The sequence below is a fragment of the Gopherus evgoodei genome, chromosome 4, assembly GCF_007399415.2.
Source record: "Gopherus evgoodei ecotype Sinaloan lineage chromosome 4, rGopEvg1_v1.p, whole genome shotgun sequence".
NCBI lineage: Eukaryota > Metazoa > Chordata > Testudines > Testudinidae > Gopherus > Gopherus evgoodei.
In genome coordinates this window covers 127,965,319-127,991,950 of record NC_044325.1, presented here as the reverse complement: position 1 = coordinate 127,991,950, position 26,632 = coordinate 127,965,319, and the positions used below count along the sequence as shown (strand labels likewise).

Genomic DNA, 26,632 nt, shown 5'->3' with positions numbered 1-26,632 from the left:
AAGCAGCACACAAATACACAACACCACTAACCCCTCCCTCCCTGCCACCCTGCTTCCCGAAAACAATTAAACATACATTGAAGCCAACTTGTATACTGTTTTATAGAGAAACTTCTGTAAGCATACTCAAACCAGTTTTATATTATTTTATAGATAAGTCACCTTCCCACACACATTTTCATACTTGTTTTTACAGTATTATTTTATACAAAATATGCACAGCCTAACTTAAAAGAAATTGAACAGTGTAAAATTGGTTAATATACCCCGTGTTGACAATATGCACAACTAGTTTAAACTATTTTACGTAAAAAAAGTCAATTACACCTTTTTTATCAAAGATAAGAATGTTGTTTCTCCCTGCCCCCTCAGCGCAGAGCACTTACATCCACCCTTCCCTCCTCTTTCTCAAAACAATTAAGCATACAATCATAGATTCAAACCAAATTGGATACTGTTTTATAGGTAAACTACCTTAAGCATAATTCCAGTTATGTTTGTTTTATAGATAAGTCACACATGTTCATACTTATTTTTCAACATCATTTTAGACAACACACACACAGAGCTAACTTACAGGAGATCTTATGGTGCTGGCAAAATGAAGAGCTAGTTTAAACTATTTTATGTAAAAGAGTTGATAACACTTTTTACTGCTTTTTCCACAAACTATGCCCTTTTTCTTGTAACACTTTCAGAATGTATGGGATGGAATGTTGATTACATAAATTGATTAAACTTGTGTTTAATAAGTAAAATAAAAGCAGGAACTGGGTATTAGGGAAAACTGTATTTTTGTACTTGAGAGGCAGTGGAAACAAACAAAATGTTCTTAAAACATTGAATGCCTTAGCAGTAAATATTTTGCATTATTAACTCATGTGACACATTTAGCAAAATAAAAAAAATTAAAAGTCACAAAACCAACTCTCAGAGTAACCCATGCTAATGGTAACATGACAAAACAGAGCATTAGGATTTTCAGGGACATTTTAACAAATGTTTGAAATCTTTAGTGAAGCAGTTTTGTATCTGTTCATTGTTAGTTGTTGTGTTTTAGCAAGGGTAAACACAGAAGCTCTTCCCAACCTCATCAGGTTACCCCTTTTTAATTTTTTTCTAATTACTTTTCACAGGTGGTCAGAAAGAGTAAGTAAATAACACAAAAGCATCAGGAGGAATGAGTATCCATACTAGGGCAAAACTGCGAGATTGGTTCTTTCTGACAGAGATGGGAAAACATTGTAACATAATCAATATTCTTGTCTTTACAGCCTTATTGATATTTTATAGAATTACCTCAAAAGCAGCAAAAACTTTTGTTTGTTAGTACCCCAAGCCACACATTGAGGCTCCAAAAGAATTGCAGTGCCTAAACATGAAGCATAGAAAGAATGATGGTGGGAGGGAAACCAATAGCTACACTGTGCAGCCACAGAGGTGCAAAACTTCAAGCGCAAACTTTTTTTTTTGATTGATAAAAAAGTGCATTGGATATAATGAAAATGCATCAGTGTCTTCACTTTTGTAGCACTTTTTACAGACCTTTCTGCAAAACAAATACTTTTCCCCCCCATTTTATTTATCACATTGAAGCAGCTCCAAAGAATTAATTTTCCTGCCCTTATACAAAACTCTGCATTGTATATACAGCTGGGGAAATTCTGTGCCAAAAAGTTAAAAATTCTGTGCCAAAAAATTAAAAATTCTGTGCACAATCACTTGTATGTTCTTACGCACAATATTTTAAAATTCAGCATATTTTATTTGTCAAAATAACACAGCCTAGTTTCAGTTATTTGGGCAATTTATTTCCAATGTTTTGATAATTTATTTCAAAATACCTGTCAGTAAGTAAGATTCAAGAAATGTTTTTTGACAAATAGATTGTTTACTAGACATATTGATACAGAACTCGGAGTAATAATTCATTTAAGCGACAATACAGAAATGTATTTCCTGCACCCCTCAGAAGCACCGCAAAGGCTTGGCGGCGGCAGGGGTAATGGAGGAGTTGAGGGAGAGGGAAGTAATTGCTGGGAAGGAGCCTGGGAGTGAACCTGGAGGGTTGTTGGGTGTGGGTGGGAGAAGTATGGAACAGGGTTTTTTTGAGGGAAAAGGATTGTTAGGGAACCTCTCCAGGCAGACCTTGGCTGACCCCTAGCCTCCCCAATTCAGGCAGGCACATCTTCCCCTGTCCCCATGTGGCCCTGCACCCCCACCCTTTGCCCAGGTATCCCTGCACCTTCATTCAGCCAGGCATAACTGCCCCTTGTCTTTATGTGTCCCTGCACCCCTGGTTCCTATTCAGCCAGGCATAGCTGCCCCATCCCCATGTATCCCTGCCTACCCCCGCCGCCATCTCCGTGTGGTACTGCACATCCACTTCCATTCAGCTCCTGGCTCAATGTTGTCACCCCACTAGCTTCTGTGCCCCCACCCCAGTCTATTCCCCAACTAGCCCTTCTGCATCCTAATCTGTGTGATCCCCAGCAGCCCTGTGTGCCCTGCTCGGTCTGTCCCCCCAATATCCCATGCCTCCTCACCTGGCTCTGCAGGCAGGGTGCTGTGAGGAAGGCAGCCTCTGCCCTGTCCCTCTCTGCCACTGGCTTCTCCAGCCTGTGAGTCATCTGACCTCTCTTCTGGCGCCATATCAGCCCCTGGTGGGTGAAAGGTGTAATTTCAGCTTTCCTTCGCCTCCCCATCAGAATCAATGATTTTGTGGGGAAAAATAATCTGTGAGGGACATTAATTCTGCGCTTGCGCTTTCCCTTAGGAATATGCATAGTGCCTTTAAAACTGTAGCCTCTATCAATCCCACTCCTGTCTCCATCCCACCTCTCAAAAACATTTTGGTTTTATCTTAATCACAGAGGAAGAGATCTAGTGCAAGGGTAGGCAACTTATGGCACGCGTGCCGAAGGTGGCACGTAAGCTGATTTTCAGTGGCACTCACACTGCCCGGGTCCTAGTCACCGGTCCGGGGGGATCTGCATTTTAATTTAATTTTAAATGACGCTTCTTAAACATTTTAAAAACTTATTTACTATACATTCAACAATAGTTTAGTTATATATTATAGACTTATAGAAAGAGACATTCTAAAAACATTAAAATGTATTACAGGCACACGAAACCTTAAATTAGAGTGAATAAACGAAGACTCGGCACATCACTTCTGAAAGGTTGCCGGCCCCTGATCTAGTGCAATAGAAATTACAGTGTTTAAAAGCTACACTATCCCAACCTTTAAAAAATAGTATTAGCTTGATTTTAAAGTTTTGCCTAAATGAAATGCCCAATATATAAAAAGCCCCAACGGAACAAAAACTTCTCTAAAGGCAGTTTAAAAAGATGGGACATAGGCCTATTAATAGGCTCATCACTTGTAAATTGTAAAGAAAGCTCCAGATTCCAGTATACATATAAAACCTCTCCACTAAGGATTTTTGGCTAAAAATTTAGATTGACGTAGCTTTATCGCTCAGGGATGTGAAAAATTCACACTCTTGAGGGCTTCTCCACGCTTAAAACACTGCAGTGGCAAAGCTGTTGCACGTCAATGAAGCTGGTACCTACACCAACAGAGAGAGGCTCTCCCTGTTGATGTAGATACTCTGCCTTTTCAACAGGCAGTAGCTAGGAATTCTCTGATTGACCTAGCACTGCCTACGCCAGGGATTAGATCAGGTTAACTTCGTTACTCAGGGATGTGGATTTTTCACACCCCTGAGCGACATAGTTATACCAATAATATTTATTATTATCACAGGTTCTTCCCTTCAGGCAGCTACACAGCTGATTGTTTTTGAGGATGGGATTCATGAGACACGACAGATAAAGATAAATGCTTTATTTAACATCCAAATAAGTCCATTCATTAATATAACCAAACAACATGAAGCTCCAGAGAGATAGCTTTTAACATTATGAACAAACTCATATTTTCCTAAAATGGAGAAAAACAAAGATCAAAGGAATCATGGAGCACATCAGAGAACAGGTCCTGTTCTAGTTGACACCATTTTGGGAAGCCAATGAACCCAAGGGCTTAGGGACGGGGTAGTCAATAGGCAGACTGTGGGCCAAATCTGGGCTGCCAGACATCTATGAATGGAGCCCAAAATATTTTTATTTACTTATTATCTTCATTATAGTTATTTTTTTTTTTATTATTTTTTCTGGAGTCTGGATCCTGACTATGCTTTGACCAAGAAATTTGGACCCTGACAAAAAATAATTGACCACTGCTGGTTTAGGGTAAATCTTTAGAGCTTTATACCCTTACATTATATAACCCACATGGATTCATGGCCATATGTGACCATTTCCATGACCATAATAAGCTTAAACCTGCCTTTGGTCTGGGTGTGGTGTTCCAGGTGACCATAATTAGGCTTCTGATAGACCCATTATGCTGCTTAACATCATTATAATATAACTTTTAAGCAATATAGCAAACATTCAGGACAAGGTTGTAGGTCAACAATTTGTACATGCGTTTTGCCATGATATTGTTAACCACTGTGACACCAGCCTTTACTTGAGACCTCACATGACATTCTTTGGTGAATCAGAATGTACATATCAGACACAGGAGATTCTTGTAAGACCTGTGTACTCCCTTTGTGCCCCATGCCATTTGGCATGAAGAGGTTCATGGATCACACCTCCCCTCTTAAATTGATGCAATAGGGTCAGCCACTGTTGGTTCAGAAGCCTCTTGCCTGGACAATGAGTTTGCCACTATATTATCACTATTTATTACCCCACGTCTATATTAAGACTGGACTTGTCTTTTAGACTGGGGTATAGGCCAATTCCAAGGGAACTGGTAGAATTTAACCCTCCTACTTAATGCCCAAAACGAGGGACTTTGACTGTTCGTATTTTGCATTTTGATACTTTCACAGTGAGACATGCATTTTTGAGTTTTGTTTGCATGATTCCCAAGTGGTTTTTATTATCTGACACCCTCTCAGACTGCTCCCTGTGCTCCTAGCTCTTTTTCTTCTGCAGTGTGAATCTTTCCCTCCACTCTTCTTGCCCTCTGCTGGGATCTAGCAAATGTGTCTTCCTTGGAGGTTTTCCAGATGTTCAGCACTGATAACCGCTCTCTCTGCAAGGGCCGGACAGTGCCAGGTGCTTGGAGAACAAAGAAAAAAAATTCAAGACCAAGGCACTGATCACACTGGAATTCTAATTACAGTTTCTATTGCTTTCTCATGTTCTCCTGCTGCAGTAAAAATGCCTGCCACGCAATGTGTTTGCCTTTATCACACTGTGCAGCTACCTTGAACCACATGACACTGGGGAGGACGTGGAGGTTGCCCTAGTCCACCAGGAAGGAGCATCAAGCAGCACCGGAAAGGGAGTGGGGACTGGCATGTTTGGGCCATGGATGTGGGATTCAATATTTCAGGACATAAACCCTTTTTAGCTTCAATTTTGTGGTGCTTATGCCATTTTGAGCATGTCAGGAATAAAAGCCAAGCAGGTAGAGAACTAAGAACAGTGGCCAGGGATGGACACATCTGTCCTCCTGCAGAGCATTGTCTGCCCAGCGTAACAGTACCCAGCCAGTACCTGGATCAGAGTTGTTTACATCCCCTTATAGAGCCAGAACCTAGACAGATTATTGTAACACAGCACACAACCTTTAATGGCTGGATCTCAGGGGCTGTCTCCAGCACTGGCTCTTCCTGGGTCTTTGGTTCAGTGTTTGGTGTGCCAAAGAGATCTTGGCTGTCTGGGGGAATCTCCTGGGGGTCCGTGATAGACTGGGTGCCTCTTGATGGTATGGGCAAACAATCCAGCATACAGGGGTTCTGCAGTGGGCACCCTGGCAAAAATCCATTTCAGCCCTTCACAGTAAGCGCATGTCCAGGGAGATCTTGGTTTTGCAATTCTGCCAGAGCTCCTGGTGCTGGTGTCTCATCCCAAGAATGCCCCTTCTCCTTCATTTGCTGCCATAGTCACTCCTAGATCTGCATTATGGTGATTCTTGGGTAGATGGAAGTGGACATGCTGTCCATCCCATAGAAGTCCCACACCTCTGGATGGCACCACACAGATCTATGGGTGGTGTATGGGGTGAGCGGGGGTGTATGGTGGATACTAACCTGTTCTGTACGGGATGTATGGAAGTACAGGGCATGGCTTGCTATAAGGGACTAGGGGATGTCAGCTTGCCACGAGCTGTGATCACAAAGGTGCATATTCGAGTGTATGCTGGTATTTAAGCCTGAGTGTGCATGTATGACATATCGTCAAGATGTTCCTAGAGCAGTGGAGGGCATACAAATCATAAGAGTTTAAAGCCAGAAGGGACCATTAGATCATATGAAGTATAGCATTATGGGAAGGCTATCTGAAGCAATGTAGATAATCCAAAATTGGGATGCATTCACACAAACCTTACAGCTCATTCCGGAGTAGAGTTGTCACTTCCAAAGCAGGGCTCTCCAGGGTCAGTCCAGGAAACGTGTGGCAGTAAAATATGGGCGCTGGGGAAGGCTGAAGAGCAGCAGAAGGACGTTTTTGATTCTTGTCGTCTTCATCAGCTGCTCCATATCAAGTGGCAGGGCAAGATTAGCAATAAGGAGGTTATTGCTGAACCGTTGCCATCAGCACAGGTTCAGGCTCAGTGGCTTTCTTGGTTGAGGGTACGTCTATACTACGAAATTAGGCTGAATTTATAGAAGTCAATTTTTTAGAAATCGATTTTATACAGTCGATTGTGTTTGTCCCCACTTAAGGCCATTAAGACCATTAACTTGGCAGAGTGTGTCCACAGTACCGAGGTTAGTGTCGACTTTCGGAGCATTGCACTGTGGGTAGCTATCCCACAGTTCCTGCAGGCTTCACCGCCCATTGGAATTTGGGTTGAGCTCCCAATGCCTGATGGGGTAAAAAGTTTGTCATGGGTGGTTCTGGGTACATGTCATCAGGCCACCACCACCCCTCCCCCCCGTGAAAGCAACAGCAGACAATCATTTTGCGCCTTTTTTTCAGGGTCCAGTCCACCGGACCCCCTAAGCCCGCTGCCTGCCTGGATGATCGGAACCCCAGGCAGGCAAGGGGCTGAGTGGGTTGGTGGATGAGCCCCAGACTGGCAGCAGGGTGAGCGGCTCAGCTCGCTGCCGGTCTGGGGCTCTGTCTTCCGGCTCCTGCCAGCCAGGGTGCTGCTCAGCTGGCAGACCTTGGTGAAGTCTATCAGAGGTGCCTGGACAGACATGGCTATCCTCCTCTTAGAGCACCAAATGGGAGTGACTCCAGGTCATTCTCTTCTTTAAGTTTCATCTCATGGAGATTCAGTCCTGCCTAGAATATCATGTGAGCTGGAGGCTTCTGCCTCAGACTGCTCTCCCAGCCAGCAGCACAGTGCGGTCGCACCCAGCCCAGTCTGCCCCTTGCTCCCATGGCTCATGAAGCCTGGACAGTAGTAAGGAGCAGTTCAACTTGTGGAATGACAAATTCAGAACAAAGGTTTGCACTCTATGGGCCATGTTAAGATTATTTCAGAGTCCTAGATAGCATTAGTCCCTATAAAAGGCTTCATGAAAATTTCCCCCCACCCCTAACGAAAATGTTAATTTATCAGAGCGGCTGAAAGGGTAAGGAACCTGGGACTATATCTGAGAAAGAGCTTCCATATTATTTAACTCATAATTGATATAATTCAAAGTAAAATTTCACAGCACGGTCTGTTCTAAGACTAAAAATGCAGGAGGGGAGTCAGAAAAAGGAAAGTGACCTGTTTCCGAACCAGGGATGTTTTGTGTGTTAGATGAACATGATAACCACTACACTATGGGGCTTCTCTTTTTTTGCTATATGCTGCCAAATGCACAGGAATGTTTTCTCTAGTTACAGACGCTACCTAATGCAATGTCTATATCTAAGGCCTTCCTGCTCACAAAGCGGTCCTGCCTCCACCCGAGTCTGACACAGCAACCTGGCTCGGGCAGGATCGCTAGCGAGGCATGATACTTTTGCCGTTAAGCAAACACAGCAATTCTTTCCTGGCCTCTGCCACTGAATGCCTCCATGCATTAAACTGTTCCCTATCGGTGCGGGAGGACTGCATGAGCTCTGAAAACATGTCATCCCAAGTGCGTTTTTTTCACTTTCTAGTCTGCGATAACCTCAGGGACGGAGATGATAGGGGAAACATAGAAACATTCTGGGGGGACTGCATGGTCACCTGTTTGCTGAGTACTGCTGAGTTTGCCACGCTGGCCAAACAGGAAATGAAATTCAGAAGTTCCCGGCGCTTTTCCTGTGTACTGTCTAGTGCATCTGAGTTCAAAGTGCTGTCCAGCACAGTCACAATGGAGCACTCTGCGATAGCTCCTGAAGGCCAATACTGTCGAATTGCATCCAAACTACCCCAAATTCGACCCAGCGATGTCAATTTCAGCACTAATCCCGTTGTCAGAGGAGGAGTACAGAAATCGATTTTAAGAATGTTTTTGAGTTAAAAAACCCAGCTTCATCGTGTGGACGGGTACAGGGTTAAATCAATGTAATGCTGCTAAATTCAACCTAAACTCGTAGTGTAGACCAGGCCACAGACATATTACTAGGATGGAAGACCAACAGATTACTAAGTGTGTTTACCAAGGAATGTCACTACTTGGCCAACAATCACGTGGACACCAAAAGGTTTGGTGGCACAGGAAGACTTCTGATGATGAACAGAGACTGAACATCCAGCCAGACTGTCTTATGGACCTAGCTAGAGACTGAGCCAGGTGGCATGCCATTTGCCTTTGTGGCTTAGCCTGATGATGTGGATGATGATAACTTCCAGCACAGGATAAGACACCAAATAACATTGAAAAAAGAACTTGTGTGTTTGGATGCAAGGAAGTCTGTGCCAAAAAAACTAGATCCACCAAAGAAACGTCCCCATGTGGAGAAGCCCGGAGAATCTTTTCATTTCTTAATGCCCTGCATCTCTTAGATCAGAGGTTCTCAACCCTCGGGGTTGTGAGGTCATTACCTGGGAGGTTGCGAGCTGTCAATCTCCACCCCAAACCTTACTTGCCTCCAGCATTTATGATGGTGTTAAATATATTTAAAAGGTTGTTTAATTTATTAGGGAGGTCACATTCAGAGGCTTGCAATATGAAAGGGATCACCAGTAAAAAAGTTTGAGACCCACTGTCCTAGGGCATGTCTTCACTGCACAGTTAACCCTGGGTGATTGGCACCCAGATTGGCCTAGGTGTCAACGTCCTCACTGCAAAGCCCAACCATGTCCTCGCTGTTTCTGCACTTTCCTGTGTATGTCAGATTGAGTATCCCCTGGTTCACATGTCTTTGTGCTGAGACACTTGGATTCTTTCCAAGTCAGTTGTGTTAATTGCAGCAGAATTTGTCTGTCCTTGTGGAGAATTGTGGGAAGGCATTGGAGGACTATCAGCACTCAAATGATTTAGTCTGCATCCTCACTGCAAAGTAGGTGGGTTCCAGCCCATGTTAAACCAGAGCCTGGGTTCTAACCTATTCACATAGTTGGACCAGCTAGCCTGAGCGTGAAATATCTCCAAACCCAGGTCAGAGGTTGTCATGGTATAATTCCCCATTCTGAACCTTAGCGTCCAAAAGATGGGGTACCAGCATGAATTCCTCTAAGCTTAATTACCAGCTTAGTACTTGTAGCGCTGCCACCAACCAGGAATTCCAGTGCCTGGTACACTCTGGTCCCCCCAAAACCTTGCCCGGGGACCCCCAAGACCCAGACCCTCTGGATCTTAACATAAGGAAAGTAAACCCTTTCCCTCACCATTGCTTCTCCCAGGCTTCCCCTCCCTGGGTTATCCTGGAAGATCACTGTGATTCAAACTCCTTGAATCTTGAAACAGAGAGGAAAATTCACCTTCCCCCCTCCTTCTCTCTGCCCCTCCCAGACTCTCCCTGAGAGAGAAAGTAATCCTAACACAGAGAAAAAATAACCTTTCTCTCCCCCTTCCCTCCTTTCTCCCCACCAATTCCCTAGGGGATCCAGACCCAGTCCCCTGGGGTCTCACCAGAATAAAAAACGAATCAGGTTCTTAAACAAGAAAAGCTTTTAATTAAAGAAAGAAAAACAGTAAAAATTATCTTTGTAAATTTAAGATGGAATATATTACAGGGTCTTTCAGCTATAGACACTGGGAATACCCTCCCAGCCTAAGTATTCAAGTACAAATTTAAACTCCTCCCAGCCAAATACACATTTGAACTCCTCCCAGCCAAATACACATTTGCAAATAAAGAAAACAAACATAAACCTAACTCGCTTTATCTACCTAGTACTTACTATTCTGGACATATAAGAGACTGTATCAGAGATATTGGAGAGAAACCTGGTTGCACATCTGGTCACTCTCAGAACCCAGAGAGAACAACAACCAAAAACTAACAGCACACACAAAAACTTACCTCCCTCAAGATTTGAAAGTATCCTGTCCCCTGACTGGTCCTCTGGTCAGGTGACAGCAGGCTTACTGATTTTGTTAACCCTTTACAGGCAAAAGAGATATAAAGTACTTCTGTTCTATTAACTCCTACTATCTGTTTATGACAGAGGTATTCCTGTGTGTGGATGGGGTGGAAATTGGGCTCTGTGCAGGATCCATGGGGTGGCATATGGGATGAGTGGGTGTGTCTGGTGGGGGATACTGACCTGCTCTTTATCAGATCCATGGGGTGAGTGGGGGTGTCTGGTGGGGCAGGATACTGACCTGCTCTGTGTGGGATCCATGGAGTGGTGTATGGGGTGAGCTGGGGTATCTGGTGGGGGATACTGACCTGCTCTGTATGGGATCCATGGGGTGGTGTATGGGGTGAACGGGAATGTCTGGTGAGGCAGGATACTGACCTCTTCCATATTGGATCCATGGGGTGGCATATGCGGTGAGTGGCAGTGTCTGGTTGGGAAGGAGACTGACCTGCTCTGTACAGGATCCATGGGGTGAGTGGGGGTGTCTGGTGGGGTATACTGACCTGCTCTGTACGAGATCCATGGGGTGGTGTATGGGGTGAGTGCGGGTGCCTGGTGGGGCATGATACTGACTTGTTCTGTACAGGATTCCTGTCCCTTCTCCATCTCTGTTCTCTTCTGTCATTGGCTTGCTCCTTCCATTAAGCTCTGTCCTTCCCTGCCCATGTCCCCCTCTCTCTGGACCTGCATCATTAAAGGATTTTGTTCCTTATGTTTTTCATAGTGGGAAAATTGTGTCCCCCAAATGGAAAACGTTCAAAGGCCTGAAGCTACTGCCGCGTGACAAAATCCGGCTCAATAATGCCATCTGGAGGGCGTGGTACCTGCAGTGTGAGTGGGGTCTGGGGTTGCCCAGGGGCACATGGGGCTCTGGAGTCTCCCCAGAGTGGGCACGGCGCAGGCAGTGGCAGGGTGAGCTGACCAAGCAGAGTAGCCATCATGCCAGAGGGGCTGCTCAGTTACCAGGGCTCTGTGCTGAGTGAGCAATGCAAGAGTCACTTTCAGGGCAGCAAGAACCTGCTTCACTTGACAGAGCACCGTATAAGAAGCTTTCAGTCACTGCCCCACCGTAGAGGGGAAAGCCCCATGTCCCATTCCCCCAACCCCACCCCCCTGCACTGAGACAGCCAGTCTCCCTACCCTGGGGCCAGATCAGAGCCGGTGACCCCTCGAGGGGAAAGGCCCTATGTCCCATTGCATAATCCCCTGGGAGTGCTCCCTAGTCAGTTGTGGAGGAGGCTATAGCAAAGGCAGCTGTTGTTTCTTGTCCCCTGCAGATGTGGAGAGGAGAAAGAACCCTGTGTGCAATTTTGTGACGCCGCTTGAGTGCAGTGTCGGGGACGACCATCGCAAACCGGAGGTGAGCACATGGGGTGAAGGGCACTGCAAGGGGCTCCTCTCCTACAAGAGATTTTATTGCACTAGTGACACAGATTACTTCATAGCTCCTCCTTGCCTCCTCTCCCCTGAGGGTTGCCCCTCACTTACCCCGCCCCTCCCCTCCCAAGAAGACTCTGACCCACTAGTCCTAGGGTCACCTCTCCACTCCTCTCCCCCATAGGGGGTCCTCATAAGGGCTCTCTGATATTTTTCCATCCAAACTGCCTTTGGCAGAAAATGGGTTTTCCACAAAACAGATTTTCCACAAAAAGTGTCTGCTTTGCAGGGAAATTCTGGTTTTTCATTGGAAAATGGAATGCCCCAAAATTGAAATGTTGTGATTTGGCAGTACTGCTGTAGTGCCTTGTAGGAATTGGCCCTCAGTCTCCTCCACTGACTGGACTCCCCAGCTGGATTACATCTTCCCTGATGTACCATGAGCCAGGGGATTCCATGATGCACAGCTTCCAGTCTCTTGAGAGATCAGATTGTGATGCATCATGGGAGTTGTGATTTGGTTTTCTGAGGCCCACAGTCTCTTCCCCAGTGGACTACATCTCCCATGATGCATCATGGTCAGGGATGCCCATAGTGCACAGCCTCCCTTTGCCAAGAGGGGAGGTTTTGGTGCTCATGGGAAATGTAGTCCAACCAGGAAGGCCACTTTATAGGGGAGAATGGAAGCACGAGGCACTCAAACTACAGCTCTCATGGGGCACAGCTGTAGCATTTATTAATTGCAATATTTCATTTTTTAGCTGAGATTTTTTTGTTTTTGAATTTCTGCTGAAAAATCTGAATTTTCTGTGGAAACTCCCCCTCACTCCCATTTTTCGATTGGCTCTAGCCCCACCCTGCCCTTGCCTTGCAGGCCGTGATGATGGAAGGGAAGTATTGGAAGCACCAGATCGGAGTGGTCATTCGAGAGTATCACAAGTGGCGGACATACTTCTGCACACGGGTAAGACCCCACCACCACCACCACCATCACCCCTGCATCTCTGGACCGCTCTCCCTGCTCTGAACAGTGCCCTGGTCTGCTAGCAGGCCCAGAGGCCACTGTCCTGTATACCAGAGGAGGTACAGCCCAGGCAGCAGTAGATGCTGTGGCCTCCAGACGGGGTTTGTATTCAGCCTCTTTGCTGCCACTGCCATCTAGGGGCAAGTTGGTAGCAGTGAGGGATGGTTTCTGTGATGTGCCCATCAAGAGTAAAACTAAGCGCCCCTCCCCTCCCCCCTAGGGTGTAAAACTTTGAGATCTCAATGCCAAGTAAGGAGCAGTTTCCAGGTAGAGAGAAACTGCCATTACTGCTCTGCGGTCTAGTGGTGACTCAATGCCCAACTGTGGGTTTCCTTGGAATCCGTACTCTATCCATCCATCAGTCCCTTTCCCCCTCCCTCTATCACTGGAGAGCTGGCTGTCATCTCTGCTAGCAGCCACCCTTGCCAGCCCACAGCCCTCTGTAGATCTCCCCAGCTGCCATAATGCTAAGCTGGTGGGACATGCCTCCCCCACGATTCCCCCACTTCCCTCTCAGATCACCCAAATTTACCTCAGTGATTGAGAAAGCAAAGGCTGGCTCAGTGAAATCCCAGCCTGCTGGGGATGGGGAGTGAGTGGGCAACAGCCCCATGCCAGAGGACACAATGCCCTGGACTGGTGGGCAAGGACCATGTGTTGGTTTTAAAGCTCCTGTTTGTTTAATGTTTAGGTCCAGAAGAAGAAAGATAAACCTGAGTCTTTATCCACCCAGGTACAGATTCCTTGCTCTGTCCCTACAGCTTGCAGCACTTTCTGCTGAAAGAGGCTGGAACTGGAGTAGCCCAGAGTTCTCCCCATTCCCAGCACTCCTGCCCCATTCCCTACAGCGCCCCCTGCTGGGAGAAGCTGGGACTGAGGTAGCTGGGAGCTCCCCCTCCCAGACAGAGTTCCTGACCCTGTCTTGGTACATGGCATTGGCTGCGGAGCTAGGAGGGCCACCTGGACCGTGGCCTAGCCATGAGTGGCACTGCAGCCTGGTGCATCAAACTCAGATTTGGAGGTGGTGGATGGATGGGTTCATAGGCCAGGGAGGTCAGGCCGGTGGAGCAGGGCGGGGGGGAGGGCGGAAGACATGGGGGGAGCACGTGAAAAGGGAAGAGGAGGGGCAGGTGGCAGGGGGGCCAAATCTATGCTGCTGCCCCCTTCCACTTTAAATGGCACTCCAGAGCTCCTGCGTAAGATGCATCTGCACCTCTGTTCCCCCTCTGTGGTCCTGCAAGGGCACTCCCTCTCAGCTGCACGCTTTTCAGACACCACCTTTCTTGGGTGGAGACACGCATCTTTCTTGCCCTGCCTGGGGCATTTTCAGGCTGCACAGTCCCCTGACTGTGCTGTGAAATCCTACAGCAAAGCAGATTGTCTAAACAGGCCAGCATCTGTGCTGGGCGTTCTCATCAGAGACTAATAACAATGACATTGCTAGCAGTTATAAGTGATCACGTGGCTTTTCTGAGCAAGCACTTTTATTCTTAAGGTAAAAGCATTACAGAGAAAACATGGAAACATTAACACGAGCTACACACTGGTAATAAGCTTACCAGAGGTCAAGGACTCTGGCTGGTGATCAATCCGTCCGACCTCACCCAGGGATATTTCTGTGATCACCAGTTCATAGCAGCTGTCACTCAGAACTAGCTCCCCCAAGAGTTAGGGAGTCCCTCCTTTAGCTCCTTTGAAGATAGTGTGAATAGGTATCAGCCAGGCATTGGGTTTCTCCCCAATGCACTGCTTCAAAATGGTAACTTCACTAACTTCCATCACCCCCGTTCCCAAGTATTTCCTAGGAAACCCACTTAACTAAAAGATCAGTCTAGTCTAGCCCATTGCTTTAGAGAGTCCTTTGAAGCATGAGCCACTTCCCAGGGTTTGCATTAGTCCTGTCTCCCCCTTAGAGTTACATCCTTCCACAGTAATCCGGACACAGCTTTAATATACAGCGACCTCCCAAGACACTTCACCTTAACTCAGCAGGGTTTGTTTAGGGTGCTGCCAATTATTGTCCCGTCTGTCACAGGATCTGGGTCACCAATTATCTCTCTCTGTCCCCCTCCTCATCTGGGCAGGAAACAGCTCATGCCATCCAGGGCAAGGGGCTGAGCAGTGAGGCCAAGGGAAGTTGCCCCATGGAGCTTGACCTGGACACCCTGGACAGCCTCATCTCTGACCTGGCCGACACCATCTTCTACAGCCGCAACCCGTATGGGGGGCCCAACCCCCGCAGCCTTGGTGAGCACTGGTCAGCATCCCTAACACAGGGGATTCCCCTCTCCGTGCCCTATAGGCATTCCCCTCTCCAGGTCTCAGCCCCTTTTTCCTATTTCTCCCCTTCTCTCATTTGCATCCCCTGTCCCCCAAGTGCTAAAAGGGTGCAGTCCTGAGCTCTGACCCTCTTGTATCCCCCAAGGATTCCTGTCTCCGGATCTCTGGCCCTCTCTGTCTAGGGATGTGAATGGGCCCCCCTAGAAACCTCATTTCCTGCCTGGCAGTTTGGTACCTGAGGGGAGCGAGGTGGGTGGGGCAGGGCTCTGCTTTGGGTGGGATGGGAACGGCTGGTGCTATGTCTGATTCCCATCACCATGTCCCCAGCTCACCAATTCAATGCGGACATGATTCAGCCCACCCTGACCCAGCTGCACCCTAACTTTGGAGAGGATTTCATGGACACCCTGGACCCCATTCACGGTAACTTTCATTGGCCACTGTGCACAGATCCCATCTGGGATGAGCTGGGAGATCGTGGTGCATAGGGGCGGTGAGAAGGTTTCCAAACACCATGCTGCCTGGCAATAGAGGGAATCAGCCAGGTGTCTCCTCCTGACCGCCCTGGATCAGACCAGTAGTGTCCCCTCCTGGCTGCTCTGGGTCAGACCAGTGGTGTCTTCTCCCCACCATGCTGGAGCACCCGTTAATCTGTTGCTGGGAGGAATTGGAAATCCCCATGGGCAGATTGTGTAGCTGAGTACTGCTCATGGCCTGGCCTGTGGCTGACCCACTGCTAGCTCAGCCGGCTGCAGGGACTGCTCTTCCTCACAGACCCAGGCCTCTGCTAGATGCTTGCTGAGCCGCCTACTACCTCACACGCTACAGGCCAGGCGGAGATACCATGGTGGGGAGAGCCGCCCAGTATCTCACCTGAACCTGGCCCCTGGAGGGGCGGGGTGCTGCACTCTCTACAGACTGGCCCCTACAGAGGAAGCTGAAACACTATTTACTGCCCTGAAAGAGATGCCCTCTGCTCTCTGTGCCCCAGGGCAGCTATCCTAGCACGGAGCCTCTCCACTCTAGGAGACACTGGCTCCAATCCAGCCCCAGGGCAGAGGACTGGCAAGCTCGGGGGGAATGGAATGGGTTTGGCCCTGCAGACCTGGCATTGTCTGATGGGCTTATCAAAGGGAAGTGGCGAAGAGATTGTGAAGTGATTGTGGACAGGGAGCTGCCCCCGCAGCATGGGACACACCAGCAGAACTTCCTGCTGCAGGGCCTTGGCAGGACACCAGGGCTGTATGCCAAGGAGCCTTATCTCAGTCTCTCTCTGTCTCTCTCTCCCCGCTCCTCACTTGGACCCAACAGACAGCCCGGCCAGCTCTCCCTTGGGGGCCGCCAGCCCCAGCCTTCAGCGGCTCAGCTGTGCCTCCTCTGTTGCCCCTAGCTCCTCTGACTCCCTGAAACTCCTCTTGTCTGTCGCTCACGTAGCTGCTGCCAAGAAGGGTACAGAGTGGGCCCCCATGTCTGTTCGTCCTGCTGCTGCATGTGGGGCTGGGCCCAGATGCTGCCCAGGCTAGCTGGATGGCCATGCCCCGACTGCCAACATCCCTGATGCCAAGGGGCAGCTGGCTGAGACTACAGGTCCCAGCATGGACCCAGTGAAGTGTCTCAGGTCAAATTGGAGCAGTGCATCTGGGATATGTAGTGTCTCCAGGCCACCTCCCTATATTTAAGATGAGGTAATTGGAACAGTGGACCACTATTTCATCAAGGGGTTTGCCCATATGCCCAGAATTACCATGCACACACCAGACCAACCCATAGCTGTCACCCTAGTCACCACTGCTATGGCTCCAGCCACTGCGCACCAGGGAATCCTGCATACCCTTCAGCCACACAGCTCTGCCAGCGCCCCTGAATCCCACCCCGCAGTCCCCTGCTAGCCCAGACCTGAGATCCCCCCCATAGTTCTGCCAGTGCCCCATAATCCTGACCCGCAGTCCCCCTTTGAGATCTGAGACCTGGGACCCTCCCCCCCTCCAGCTCTGCCAATGCCCCTCAATCCTTACCCACAGCCCCCTGCAATCCCAGCTCTGGGGTCTCCCAGGTCGGAGCTCTGAAGCTGCCATTTGTGCTGAGTGTTGTGATGTAATCATGATCATTCCTATTATGGTTATTCTGCTCTGATTTATCCAGGTTCTTCGCATTTTCTTTCTCTTTCTTCCCCGTCCTCATCTCTCTACCTCCCTTTCAGCCTTTCTTTTTTGTCACAGTTCATTCTTTCTCTCTTTCCCTTCACAGATTTCTTTGCTGCCTGTCGCCCCCAGCCTGTGACCCAGGTGAGTAGCAAATAGCAGCTGCCCTCTGACTGCTCAGCAATGCCCCTGCCCTGTGTCTGCAGAGATCAGCTGGCGCCACATTGCAGCCCATGCTTCACCTTCACTGCAAGGTCTGTGACCTCCTCCTTGTTGCAGGACTGGGTGGTGCAGGCCCCTCCCTTGTGTCACAGCCTCCCCGCTGGGAGGGCAAAGCTGGGTGGTACAGGCCTCTCCCCCTGGCCTAATGCCACAGGCCCCTTGCTGGGAGGGCAAGGCTGGGCGGTACAGGCCTCTCCCCCTGGCCTAGTGCCGCAGGCCCCTTGCTGGGAGGGCAAGGCTGGACAGTACAGGCCTCTCCCCCTGGCCTAGTGCCGCAGGCCCCTTGCTGGGAGGGCAAAGCTGGGTGGTACAGGCCTCTCCCCCTGGCCTAGTGCCACAGGCCCCTTGCTGGGAGGGCAAAGCTGGGCGGTACAGGCCTCTCCCCCTGGCCTAGTGCCGCAGGCCCCTTGCTGGGAGGACAAGGCTGGGCGGTACAGGCCTCTCCCCCTGGCCTAGTGCCGCAGGCCCCTTGCTGGGAGGGCAAGGCTGGGCAGTACAGGCCTCTCCCCCTGGCCTAGTGCCGCAGGCCCCTTGCTGGGAGGGCAAAGCTGGGCGGTACAGGCCTCTCCCCCTGGCCTAGTGCCGCAGGCCCCTTGCTGGGAGGGCAAAGCTGGGCGGTACAGGCCTCTCCCCCTGGCCTAGTGCCGCAGGCCCCTTGCTGGGAGGGCAAGGCTGGGCGGTACAGGCCTCTCCCCCTGGCCTAGTGCCGCAGGCCTCCTGCTGGGAGGGCAAAGCTGGGCGGTACAGGCCTCTCCCTCTGGCCTAATGCCACAGGCCCCCTGCTGGGAGGGCAAGGCTGGGCGGTACAGGCCTCTCCCTCTGGCCTAGTGCCACAGGCCCCTTGCTGGGAGGGCAAGGCTGGGCGGTACAGGCCTCTCCCCCTGGCCTAGTGCCGCAGGCCCCTTGCTGGGAGAGCAAAGCTGGGCGGTACAGGCCTCTCCCCCTGGCCTAGTGCCGCAGGCCCCTTGCTGGGAGAGCAAAGCTGGGCGGTACAGGCCTCTCCCCCTGGCCTAGTGCCGCAGGCCCCTTGCTGGGAGGGCAAGGCTGGGCGGTACAGGCCTCTCCCCCTGGCCTAGTGCCGCAGGCCCCTTGCTGGGAGGGCAAAGCTGGGCGGTACAGGCCTCTCCCCCTGGCCTAGTGCCGCAGGCCCCCTGCTGGGAGGGCAAGACTGATTTTCTCTCCCCTCTCCCCCAGGCCTCCACGCTGCTGCCAGCTGCTGCCCCACAGGGCTCTCTGTCCAGCGCTTGTGACCTGGATGTGACCACCAACACTAAGGAGCTGCCTCTCCACAGGGGCTCCCTCACCCCCCTTTCCTTTCCCCTGGACCTGGAGCCCCTGACACCCCTGAACGGACACCAGACCTTCCTGCCGCTTTTTCCCACCTCCCCGCTGCGGGTCAGCCCCCCCCCGCCAGGCCCTCCCACGCAGCACCCCCAACCCACCGTTGTCTTCTCCGTCATCACCCACACGGCTGCCGAAAAGCCCCCTTCATCCAGCCGGCACCCTCCTTCCCCCGGAGGCACCTTTGCCATGCCTGTGTCTGGCCCCCTGCCCAACAGGGCAAAATCCCAGCAGCTACAGCACATTGCCCCAGCGCCCCTCTCCAGCCACCCCCCGGCAGCCTCCAGTGGCTTCCTTACCCGCCTGCTCATAGCAGGTATGTGCTTGTGGGGGCAGTGCAGCCTGCCTGCCTGGCACTGGGGGGAGAGGCTGTTGTGGTGGGATGAGGAGGAGTGGGTGTGGGGAGAGTGGGCACAGGGGGCATTGCTTTTACGGGCAGGCAGGTGGTGATGGGTGCGTGGGGCTGGGGAACTGGGCATGCCTGAGGGTGTTGCTGGCAGAGTGGTCAGTGGATGGGGGAGTTGCTTGTGGGGGGCTGGGCACAGAGGGTTGCTGTCGGGGCGGATGACCAGATACTGGGGGGGAGTTGGCAGGGGGCTGAACATAAGGGGTATTGCTGGTGTGGGTGTGCAGGAGAGGGCTGTTGGTGGGGTGGAAGAACAATGGAGTTGCTGGTGGGAGGAGCGGGTGGGGGTGTTCACGGTGCAAGGGAGCCTCTCTCCCCACCTCCTCAGATGTGGGCCATATCAAGACCCAGGGCTGGAGAGACACTGCTCTAGGTGACTACCTAGGAGCTGTGACCTCTGTGGCAGAGCCTCACTCCTCCTCTACCCACTTTCTTTTTCCCCCAGGCCCATCGACACAGCCTCTCGCTCCAGCCAGGGACTCTTCCCAGGTGAGAGCACCCCCTGCTGGAGGGGGCGGGGCTGGCAGTACAGGCTCCTCCCCCTGCCTGGTGTCACAGTGCCCCCCTGCTGGGAAGGGTAGTTATGGGTGTTGCAGGCTCCTCCTCCTCCCTGATGTCACAGTGCCCCCTGCTCGGGAGGGTGGGACTGGACAGTGCAGGCTCCTCCCCCTCCCTGGTGACCCAGGCTAGAGAGGGCAGCGCTGGACATCTGTTGGCTCTCCCCCTCCTTGGTGTCACAGCGCTCCCTGCTGATGAGTTACACAATTTAAATCCACCCAGGAATCACTTAGCTAACGCTACTGGGTTTAGGGGTTCCTTGCTCTCCCCTAGTGCTTGTGACTGGGGCAGATTTCTGTCCTCCCTGCTGACTGCCTCCTCGTCTCTCCCTTCTAGATCTGCACCCCCCTAGAGCTTCCTGCAGGCGTCCTGTTGATGGAGAAGCCCATCCACCCTTGCTCTGTCACTGCCTCCTCCAGCACTGGTAAGATGGGGGGTGCTACTGTCAGGCCCCTCATTACATGGGCTCTCGCTGTGGGTGCTTGGCTCTTGGGGGTGACGAGACAGAGGAGATGGGTGATGGGGCTGGTGAAGAGCATCAGGCTTGGTTAGGCAGGAAGGTAGTTGGCTCATAAGAATCATCTGGGGAGTGGGAACTTGGTGGGTTCATAGGTGGCTGGAGAGAGGGCGTGTTGAGGGGATGGCAAGGTGGGGGGCGGGCTGGGGGGACTGGGGAAGTGTAAAGGGGGCCAGCTTGAGGGGACTGGGGGATGACAAGGTCAGGGGCTGGCTGGGGGAACATGGAAGGATAGCGGGGTAGGGGGCTGGCTGGGGGATCAGGGGTGATGGTAAGGTGGGGGGCTGGCTGGAGGACCTGGGGGGATAGCAAGGTGGGGGATGGCTGGGGGGACCTGGGATGATGGCAAGGGGGGGCTGGCTTCAGAATCTGAGGGGACGGGAAGGTGGTGGCTGACTGGGGGATCTGTGGGGACAGCAAGGTTGGTGGGCTGGCTGGGGGGACCAGAGGGGATGGCAAGCTGGGGGGCTGGTTGGGGGGACCTGTAAGAGTGGTAAGGTGGGAATTGGCTGGGGGATCTGAGGTAATGGCAACGTGGGGGCTGGCTGGGGGATCTGAGGTGTTGGCTATGTGAGGCTGGCTGGGGGATCTGAGGTGTTGGCTATGTGAGGCTGGCTGGGGGATCTGAGGGGATGACAAGGTGGGGGCTGGCTGGGGGATCTGAGGTAATGGCAGCGTGGGGGCTGGCTGGGGGATCTGAGGAAATGGCAAGGTGGGAACTGGCTGGGGGATCTGAGGTAATGGTAACGTGGGGGCAGGCTGGGGGATCTGAGGGGATGGCAAGGTGGGGGCTGGCTGCGGGATCTGGGGGGAGATAGCAAGGTGGGGGGCTAGCTGGGGGATCTGAAGAGATGGCAAGGTGGGGGTTGGCTGTGGCATCTGGGGAATTAGCAAAGTGGGGGGCTGGCTGGAGGATCTGAGGTGATGGCAAGATGGGGCTGGCTGTGGGATCTGGGGGGCTGGCTGTGGGATCTGGGGGGCTGGCAGGGTAGGGGGCTGGCTAGAGAATCTGAGATGGCAAGATGGGGGCTGGCTGGGGCACCTGTGTGTGTGCGGAGGGGGTTGGCTTAGGGGAATGGAGTGATTAGGGGGTGGCTCACCCTGCATTGCCTGCTGGTTGGGGGCCTGGCTGCCCAGGTTCGGAGATGGCACCAAGGGGTGATCACAGCCAGGACAGCCAGGTCTGTGGGTCAGAGACTGGTTTGGCCCCAGGCTGGTGCTGCCTGGGGCTGTTCTGGAATGTGCCATTCTGGGGAGGACATGGGGAGGCTGCAGTTTTAGGCTCCTCCCCACGATGAGGGTGGAGCTGGGGATGGTTCACGGCATCGCTGATCTGGTGCTGGGGATGGATCCTAGGAGTGTGGGACCTGGAGCCCTCTCTCCTCCACATGAACAGACCTCTGCTTCTAGAAGTGGACTGGGTCTGACATGTTCCCTCACCAGCCCGTGTGCCCAGAAGTGCTGTGGTGGGATGGCTCACTCACCATGCCCTACTGGGCCCTGGGGAGCAGCATTTGGATCTTGCCCACATGAGCGACCCAGATATTTCCCTGTCTCCTTTGGATTCCCCCAGATGCCAAGTCCGAAGATAGAGCTGAGCACAGGGGACCCCATGTTTCCCACCAGCCCTGCAGCCTCCCCAGCACCAAGGTAACATGGGCCCCTGCCAACCCACTCACACCCGGGCCCCTCCCTGCTGAGTGGGGCGGCAGGGAGATTTCCCAGGGAAAGCCCAGGTGCTGCAGGGAGCGGGGTGAGGGCTCAGTAGAGGGCGTTGTCCCTCACTATCAGTGTTGACCCCAGTGCTGTGCTGCCTGAAGTGGGGTAGGGGCTTGGTAGGGGGGCACTCTCCCTCATACTCAGTGCTGAGCCCAATGCCCCAGCCAGGGGGTGCTGTGTTGCAGCGGGTGCTGTGCGTGAGCTGGATGGGCATAACTGCCCCTTGTGTTAGCTCCTGGCTCTGCACTGTCAGAGAGGAGTACATCCTGATCCCTGAGGCGGGGCTCACAGCCTGGTTTTGATTGGATTCTGCAGGGCAGCCGAAGAGCTGGCTTTACCTCTGCTGACCACGCCCGGCGCATGAACATCAGCTGCGCCTTCGACACCCTTGCCAGCCTCGTGCTGCCGGGCTTGGCCCAGCCCAGCGTCAAGGTACATGCCACATGGCACTCCTACTGTCCAACCCTCCAGTTAGCTCTTCCCTTCACTGTGTGGCCCTGTTCTCCCCAGCACGGACTGCTGGAACACCTGGCCCCACTTCGCTGGACTGGCCCAGTCCCTCATCCATCCCTGTCTCTCTGTCAGTCCCATCTCTGCCCATCCCTAGTCCTCATCCCTCCCTCCCCATCTCCTCCTCTGCTTGCTCTGGGTCTTAGTCCCTTTCTCCCTGCCCTTCATACGTCCCTCCGCATTCCCCCTCTCTGCCGGTCCCAGTCCGTCGTCTGTCCCACCCCATCTCTCTCTCTGCCTGGCTGGCCGCTGTGTCTCATGCTTAGCCCGTCTCCCCCAGCTCAGCAAGGCCACGCTGCTGCAGAGAAGTGTGGTGTATGTGGGGCGGCTGCAGCAGGAGCGCCGGCAGGTGCAGGAGACAGCCCGGCGCCTGCAGGGCGAGATTGAGGAGCTGAGTGCTGCCATTGGGTGAGTGTGTGGATGAGGGCGGGGCCTGATAGTTGTCATTGGGCAAGTGTAGGAAGTGGATGGGACCTATGGGGTATGATCGAAGAGCTGAGTACCACCAGGGTAAGAGAGCAGAGAGCAGGCGAGGCCTGTGGGATGAGATTGAGATGCTGAACTCTGCCAGGGAAGGCGCAGGGTCTGTGGGGTGAGATTGAGTGCCATTGGGTAAGTACAGAGGGGGTGGGGACTGCAGAGTGAGATCAAGCATCTTGAGTGCTGCCATTGGGTGAGTGCAGGGACAGGGTGGGGCCTGCGGGGTGAGCTCGAGTGGCTGAGCTCTGCCATTGGGTGAGGGCAGGGCTGTGCCCTGGACTGGTTTTACCTTCTGCCCCATCTCACCCCAGGGAGTTCCAGCGCCAGCTGCCCCCCAGCGGGGCCCCGGTGACCCCTCCACGCTTAGACCACATGGCCCAGCTATATGACGACTACGTGCGCCAGCGCACCCTGCAGAACTGGCGCTTCTGGCTCGTATCCACTGGCATGATTGCATTCAGGGCATCCTGGGGGGCAGGGACACTGCAGGGCCCTGGCTGGGAGGGAGCAGAGATGGCTCTTCCCAGGGCAGAGTGGAAGGGTCTCTGGGGGTGGGGCAGGGCAGGATAAGGGGCTCTGGGGGCAATGGCAATCCCTGCAGAATTGGGGTGGCTCCTCCTGGGTTAGGGAGGGCAGGACAGAGCAGATGGCCCCGGAGGTGGTGGGTGGAGGTGGGGGACTAAGCTGATCCTTCCTGGTCTCGTTAGGTAGCTCCAAGGCAGGGGGCAGGCAGGAGGCGGATTCTCCTTAACCCTGCTCTGCCCACAGTTCAGCATGCTCGTCAAGCCGCTGTTTGAGAGTTACAGGGGAGCAGTGAGCACCCACAGTGCCAAGGAGTTCTGCCAGTCGGTGCTGGACTGGCTGGAGCAGCACTGCACCTTGCCCATGCTGCGCCCTGGTACGTCCCATCCCCTGCACCAGGCCCAAACATCCCCACACTCCCAGTAGGTGGTGGGAAGGGCCCCACTCTGGTGAAGAGGGATTCCAGCTTCTTAAGGAGCTTCTGTGATCCCCCTTGGCCTCCAGGAAAACCGTTTCCTGAGGTAGGGCCCCCTGAGCTCCCAGAGATGGGCACTTATTCATCCTGCCTGCCTGACGGGGTTGTTCGTATCCACAGGGCACACAGGATGTAGTAACCCCCATCAAAGCCCATCAGTGGTGGAGATGGGGATAGAACCCAGGAGTCCTGGCTCCTAGACACCCCCTAGTCTAACCACTAGACTCCACTCCTCTTCCAGAGCTGGGACTAAAACACAGGAGTCTTGGCTCCCAGCTTCCCTTCCCACTCTACCCATTAGGCACCACTCCCCTAGCCCAAGTCTTTCTGAATCAGACCCCTACAGCTGGGCTCCAAACTCCAAATCAAGTTGGCTCCAGAATCACTGGTTGCTTTGGAATGTGCCTGCCCTGGATTCAGTGTCATCCCCAGTCACTCCCCGACAATCTGATCACTGGGCAAGGCTTTCTGAGCCCTCTCTACATCCTGCCAAGCCCACCTCAGGACTCTTCCGACTGATAGACTTGGGTAAGGATGTGGGTGGACAGCTTCCATCTGGAGCTGGTGCTAATTTCTCCTTCCCCTGCAGCTATCTCCAGCTCCCTCCTGCAGCTCAGCAAGTTCACAGCAATCCTGACCCAGCCCTCGCGCCTCCCTGAGCAGGCCCTGCAGGCCGTCTGCCACCCCCCACACAGCAAGGGCCATAGCTAGTGGGCCCTATGGTGCTGCGTGAGGACGTCCCGACACTGCCCACTTGGCGGAGAAGAGAGGACACAGACATCTTTGACTCCTGGGTGGCACCCCACCCCACCATGGGCCCAGAAGCATCTGGATGGACATGCGGGGGCTACAGCGGGACCTCTGTAATAGAACTAGCAGGGGGAGGCTGATCCACAGAGAAGATGGAATTGGGGGGGCTCACAGCTGGGCATCCCTAGAGAGCAAAATGGGGGGGAGGGGTGCCTCAGAGCTGGGAATGGCTTTAGCCCCCACTGACATGGCAATGGGGTCGCTCTGAACTGGATTCCCCTGTAGCACCCATAGAAAGGGGCATCTCTCAGAGCTGGTGATTCCTCTATACACACCTAGTGAAGGGGAGCTGGAGGATGAGTAGAGGGTCCCCTTTAGCATCCCCCCTATGGGGGCAGGGGGATGCTGGCAGGTCGTGGCTCTGTTTGGACAGTGACAGCAGGAGTTGTATTAAACCCCCAGCATATGGGACTGGCCAGTGCCTCAGATCTCTCCTTGCAGGGGGAAATGGAGGGCGGAGGGATGAGCCAGCAGGGAGCAGCCAGAGACACCTGTCCTCCCCTGCTTGCCCACCAGAAGGCACTAAAGTGCTGCTAAGGCAGGGGGCCAGCCAGGGGTCTGTCAGCAATTAACCTGGGCTCTCCTCTTAGTCTCTCTCAGCCCCTGCCCTAGGAACTGTCAATGCTTATGGGGTAGGGGCCCAGCTACTGCATCCTACCTGTTCTCTTCACCCCGAGTGTCTTATCCCTGCTCCTGGGCCCCCAGGCAGCAAGAGTGTCACCTGCCAGAGCAAAGCCCCATCCCTGCCCCCTTGCAAACTGTTAGCCCCAGGTGGAGGTTTGATAGACCCCCAGGCCCAGGGGCTCACAGTGAACTCATCTCAGTGCTTGACTCATGATAGCTCCCCTGCCTCATGGGAATATGGCTCCCAGCAGGAGGCACTGCAGGAAGCGGGACAGGAGTACTGGCTGTGGGGGGAGCTCCCAGCTACACCTATCCCAGCAGATGGCACTGCAGGGAGCAGGCTGTGGCTGGTGACTGGGTTGCTCTGGTTTCCTTGCATGTCTGTCTGGGGTGCCCTTGCCTTTGATGACACAACCACTCTGGTGAGAGATTTAGCCCAACTAAGGTGCCGCAGCTGCTGGCCACCCACATGGGCCCATGGCACGCAGCCAGCTCTGATTCCTGGCGCTAGGGAGACAGCTCGCTGCTGGGGTTGGCCTCCAGGGCTCCCTTACCCCTGCACTGACTGAGCCCCGCTACCCCACACTGTGGTGCTAGGTCCTTCTACTCCCCTTCCCCCTCACCCAGCTCTGAAGCTCCTTCCTCCCCCACCCTCACAGGCTCACCGCATTGTGGTCACTTGATGGCAGTACCTAGGAGACTGACAGGCCTGGGGAAGTAGCCCCCTCCCTGCTTGGTGTTTCTGTTTCCCCGTGGCAGAGAGGGCAGAGGCTGAGAGAGAGGGTACATGATGTTTAACCCAAACAGGCCAGCCTGCTCTAGCCCATTGAGCTGCACTGGGCAAGGCCAAGAGCCAGCAGCCCTCCCCCACGCCTGCTGACCAGGGCTGGCACAGGGGTCCTCCATGCACAATCTGGGCCCCCAGCGGAGAAAGGCTCTGCCTCCCATTCCCCAGAGCCATTCAGCCCCCCACACTGGGACCAGAGCCAAAGGAGAAGTGTGGGCTGATGAGCATGTCTTCCTTGGGGACACCTGCTGACCTGTGATTGGAGCAGTGGTTTATGCACTGAGGCTGGGGTTCACTTGCCCCTGCGTTGGAGAAGTCACACAATTATACCTGCAGCTGCTGGCTGT

General features: G+C 52.9%; 1 protein-coding gene across 4 annotated transcripts in view; it reads left to right on the top strand.

The window, feature by feature from the left end:
• Window positions 1–25,295, top strand: part of LOC115650712 (MLX-interacting protein-like) — a 29,704-nt gene extending 4,409 nt beyond the window's left edge. The window contains exons 2-17 of one of the 4 annotated variants that reach the window (XM_030561028.1): window positions 11,217–11,323; window positions 11,770–11,852; window positions 12,744–12,833; window positions 13,585–13,626; window positions 14,978–15,140; window positions 15,501–15,596; window positions 17,421–17,458; window positions 18,731–19,193; window positions 19,729–19,772; window positions 20,178–20,265; window positions 21,932–22,008; window positions 22,393–22,509; window positions 22,868–22,995; window positions 23,379–23,502; window positions 23,836–23,965; window positions 24,654–25,295. In XM_030561028.1, the coding sequence (XP_030416888.1) occupies window positions 11,217–11,323; window positions 11,770–11,852; window positions 12,744–12,833; window positions 13,585–13,626; window positions 14,978–15,140; window positions 15,501–15,596; window positions 17,421–17,458; window positions 18,731–19,193; window positions 19,729–19,772; window positions 20,178–20,265; window positions 21,932–22,008; window positions 22,393–22,509; window positions 22,868–22,995; window positions 23,379–23,502; window positions 23,836–23,965; window positions 24,654–24,775 (1,912 nt within the window). In that variant the 3' untranslated portion in view covers window positions 24,776–25,295. Of the gene's footprint in view, window positions 1–11,216; window positions 11,324–11,769; window positions 11,853–12,719; window positions 12,834–13,584; window positions 13,627–14,977; window positions 15,141–15,500; window positions 15,597–17,420; window positions 17,459–18,730; window positions 19,194–19,728; window positions 19,773–20,177; window positions 20,266–21,931; window positions 22,009–22,392; window positions 22,510–22,867; window positions 22,996–23,378; window positions 23,503–23,835; window positions 23,966–24,653 lie in introns of all 4 variants that reach the window. The other 3 variants (XM_030561027.1, XM_030561029.1, XM_030561030.1) reach the window with 3 other exon arrangements.
• The last annotated feature ends 1,337 nt before the right edge of the window (window positions 25,296–26,632 follow it).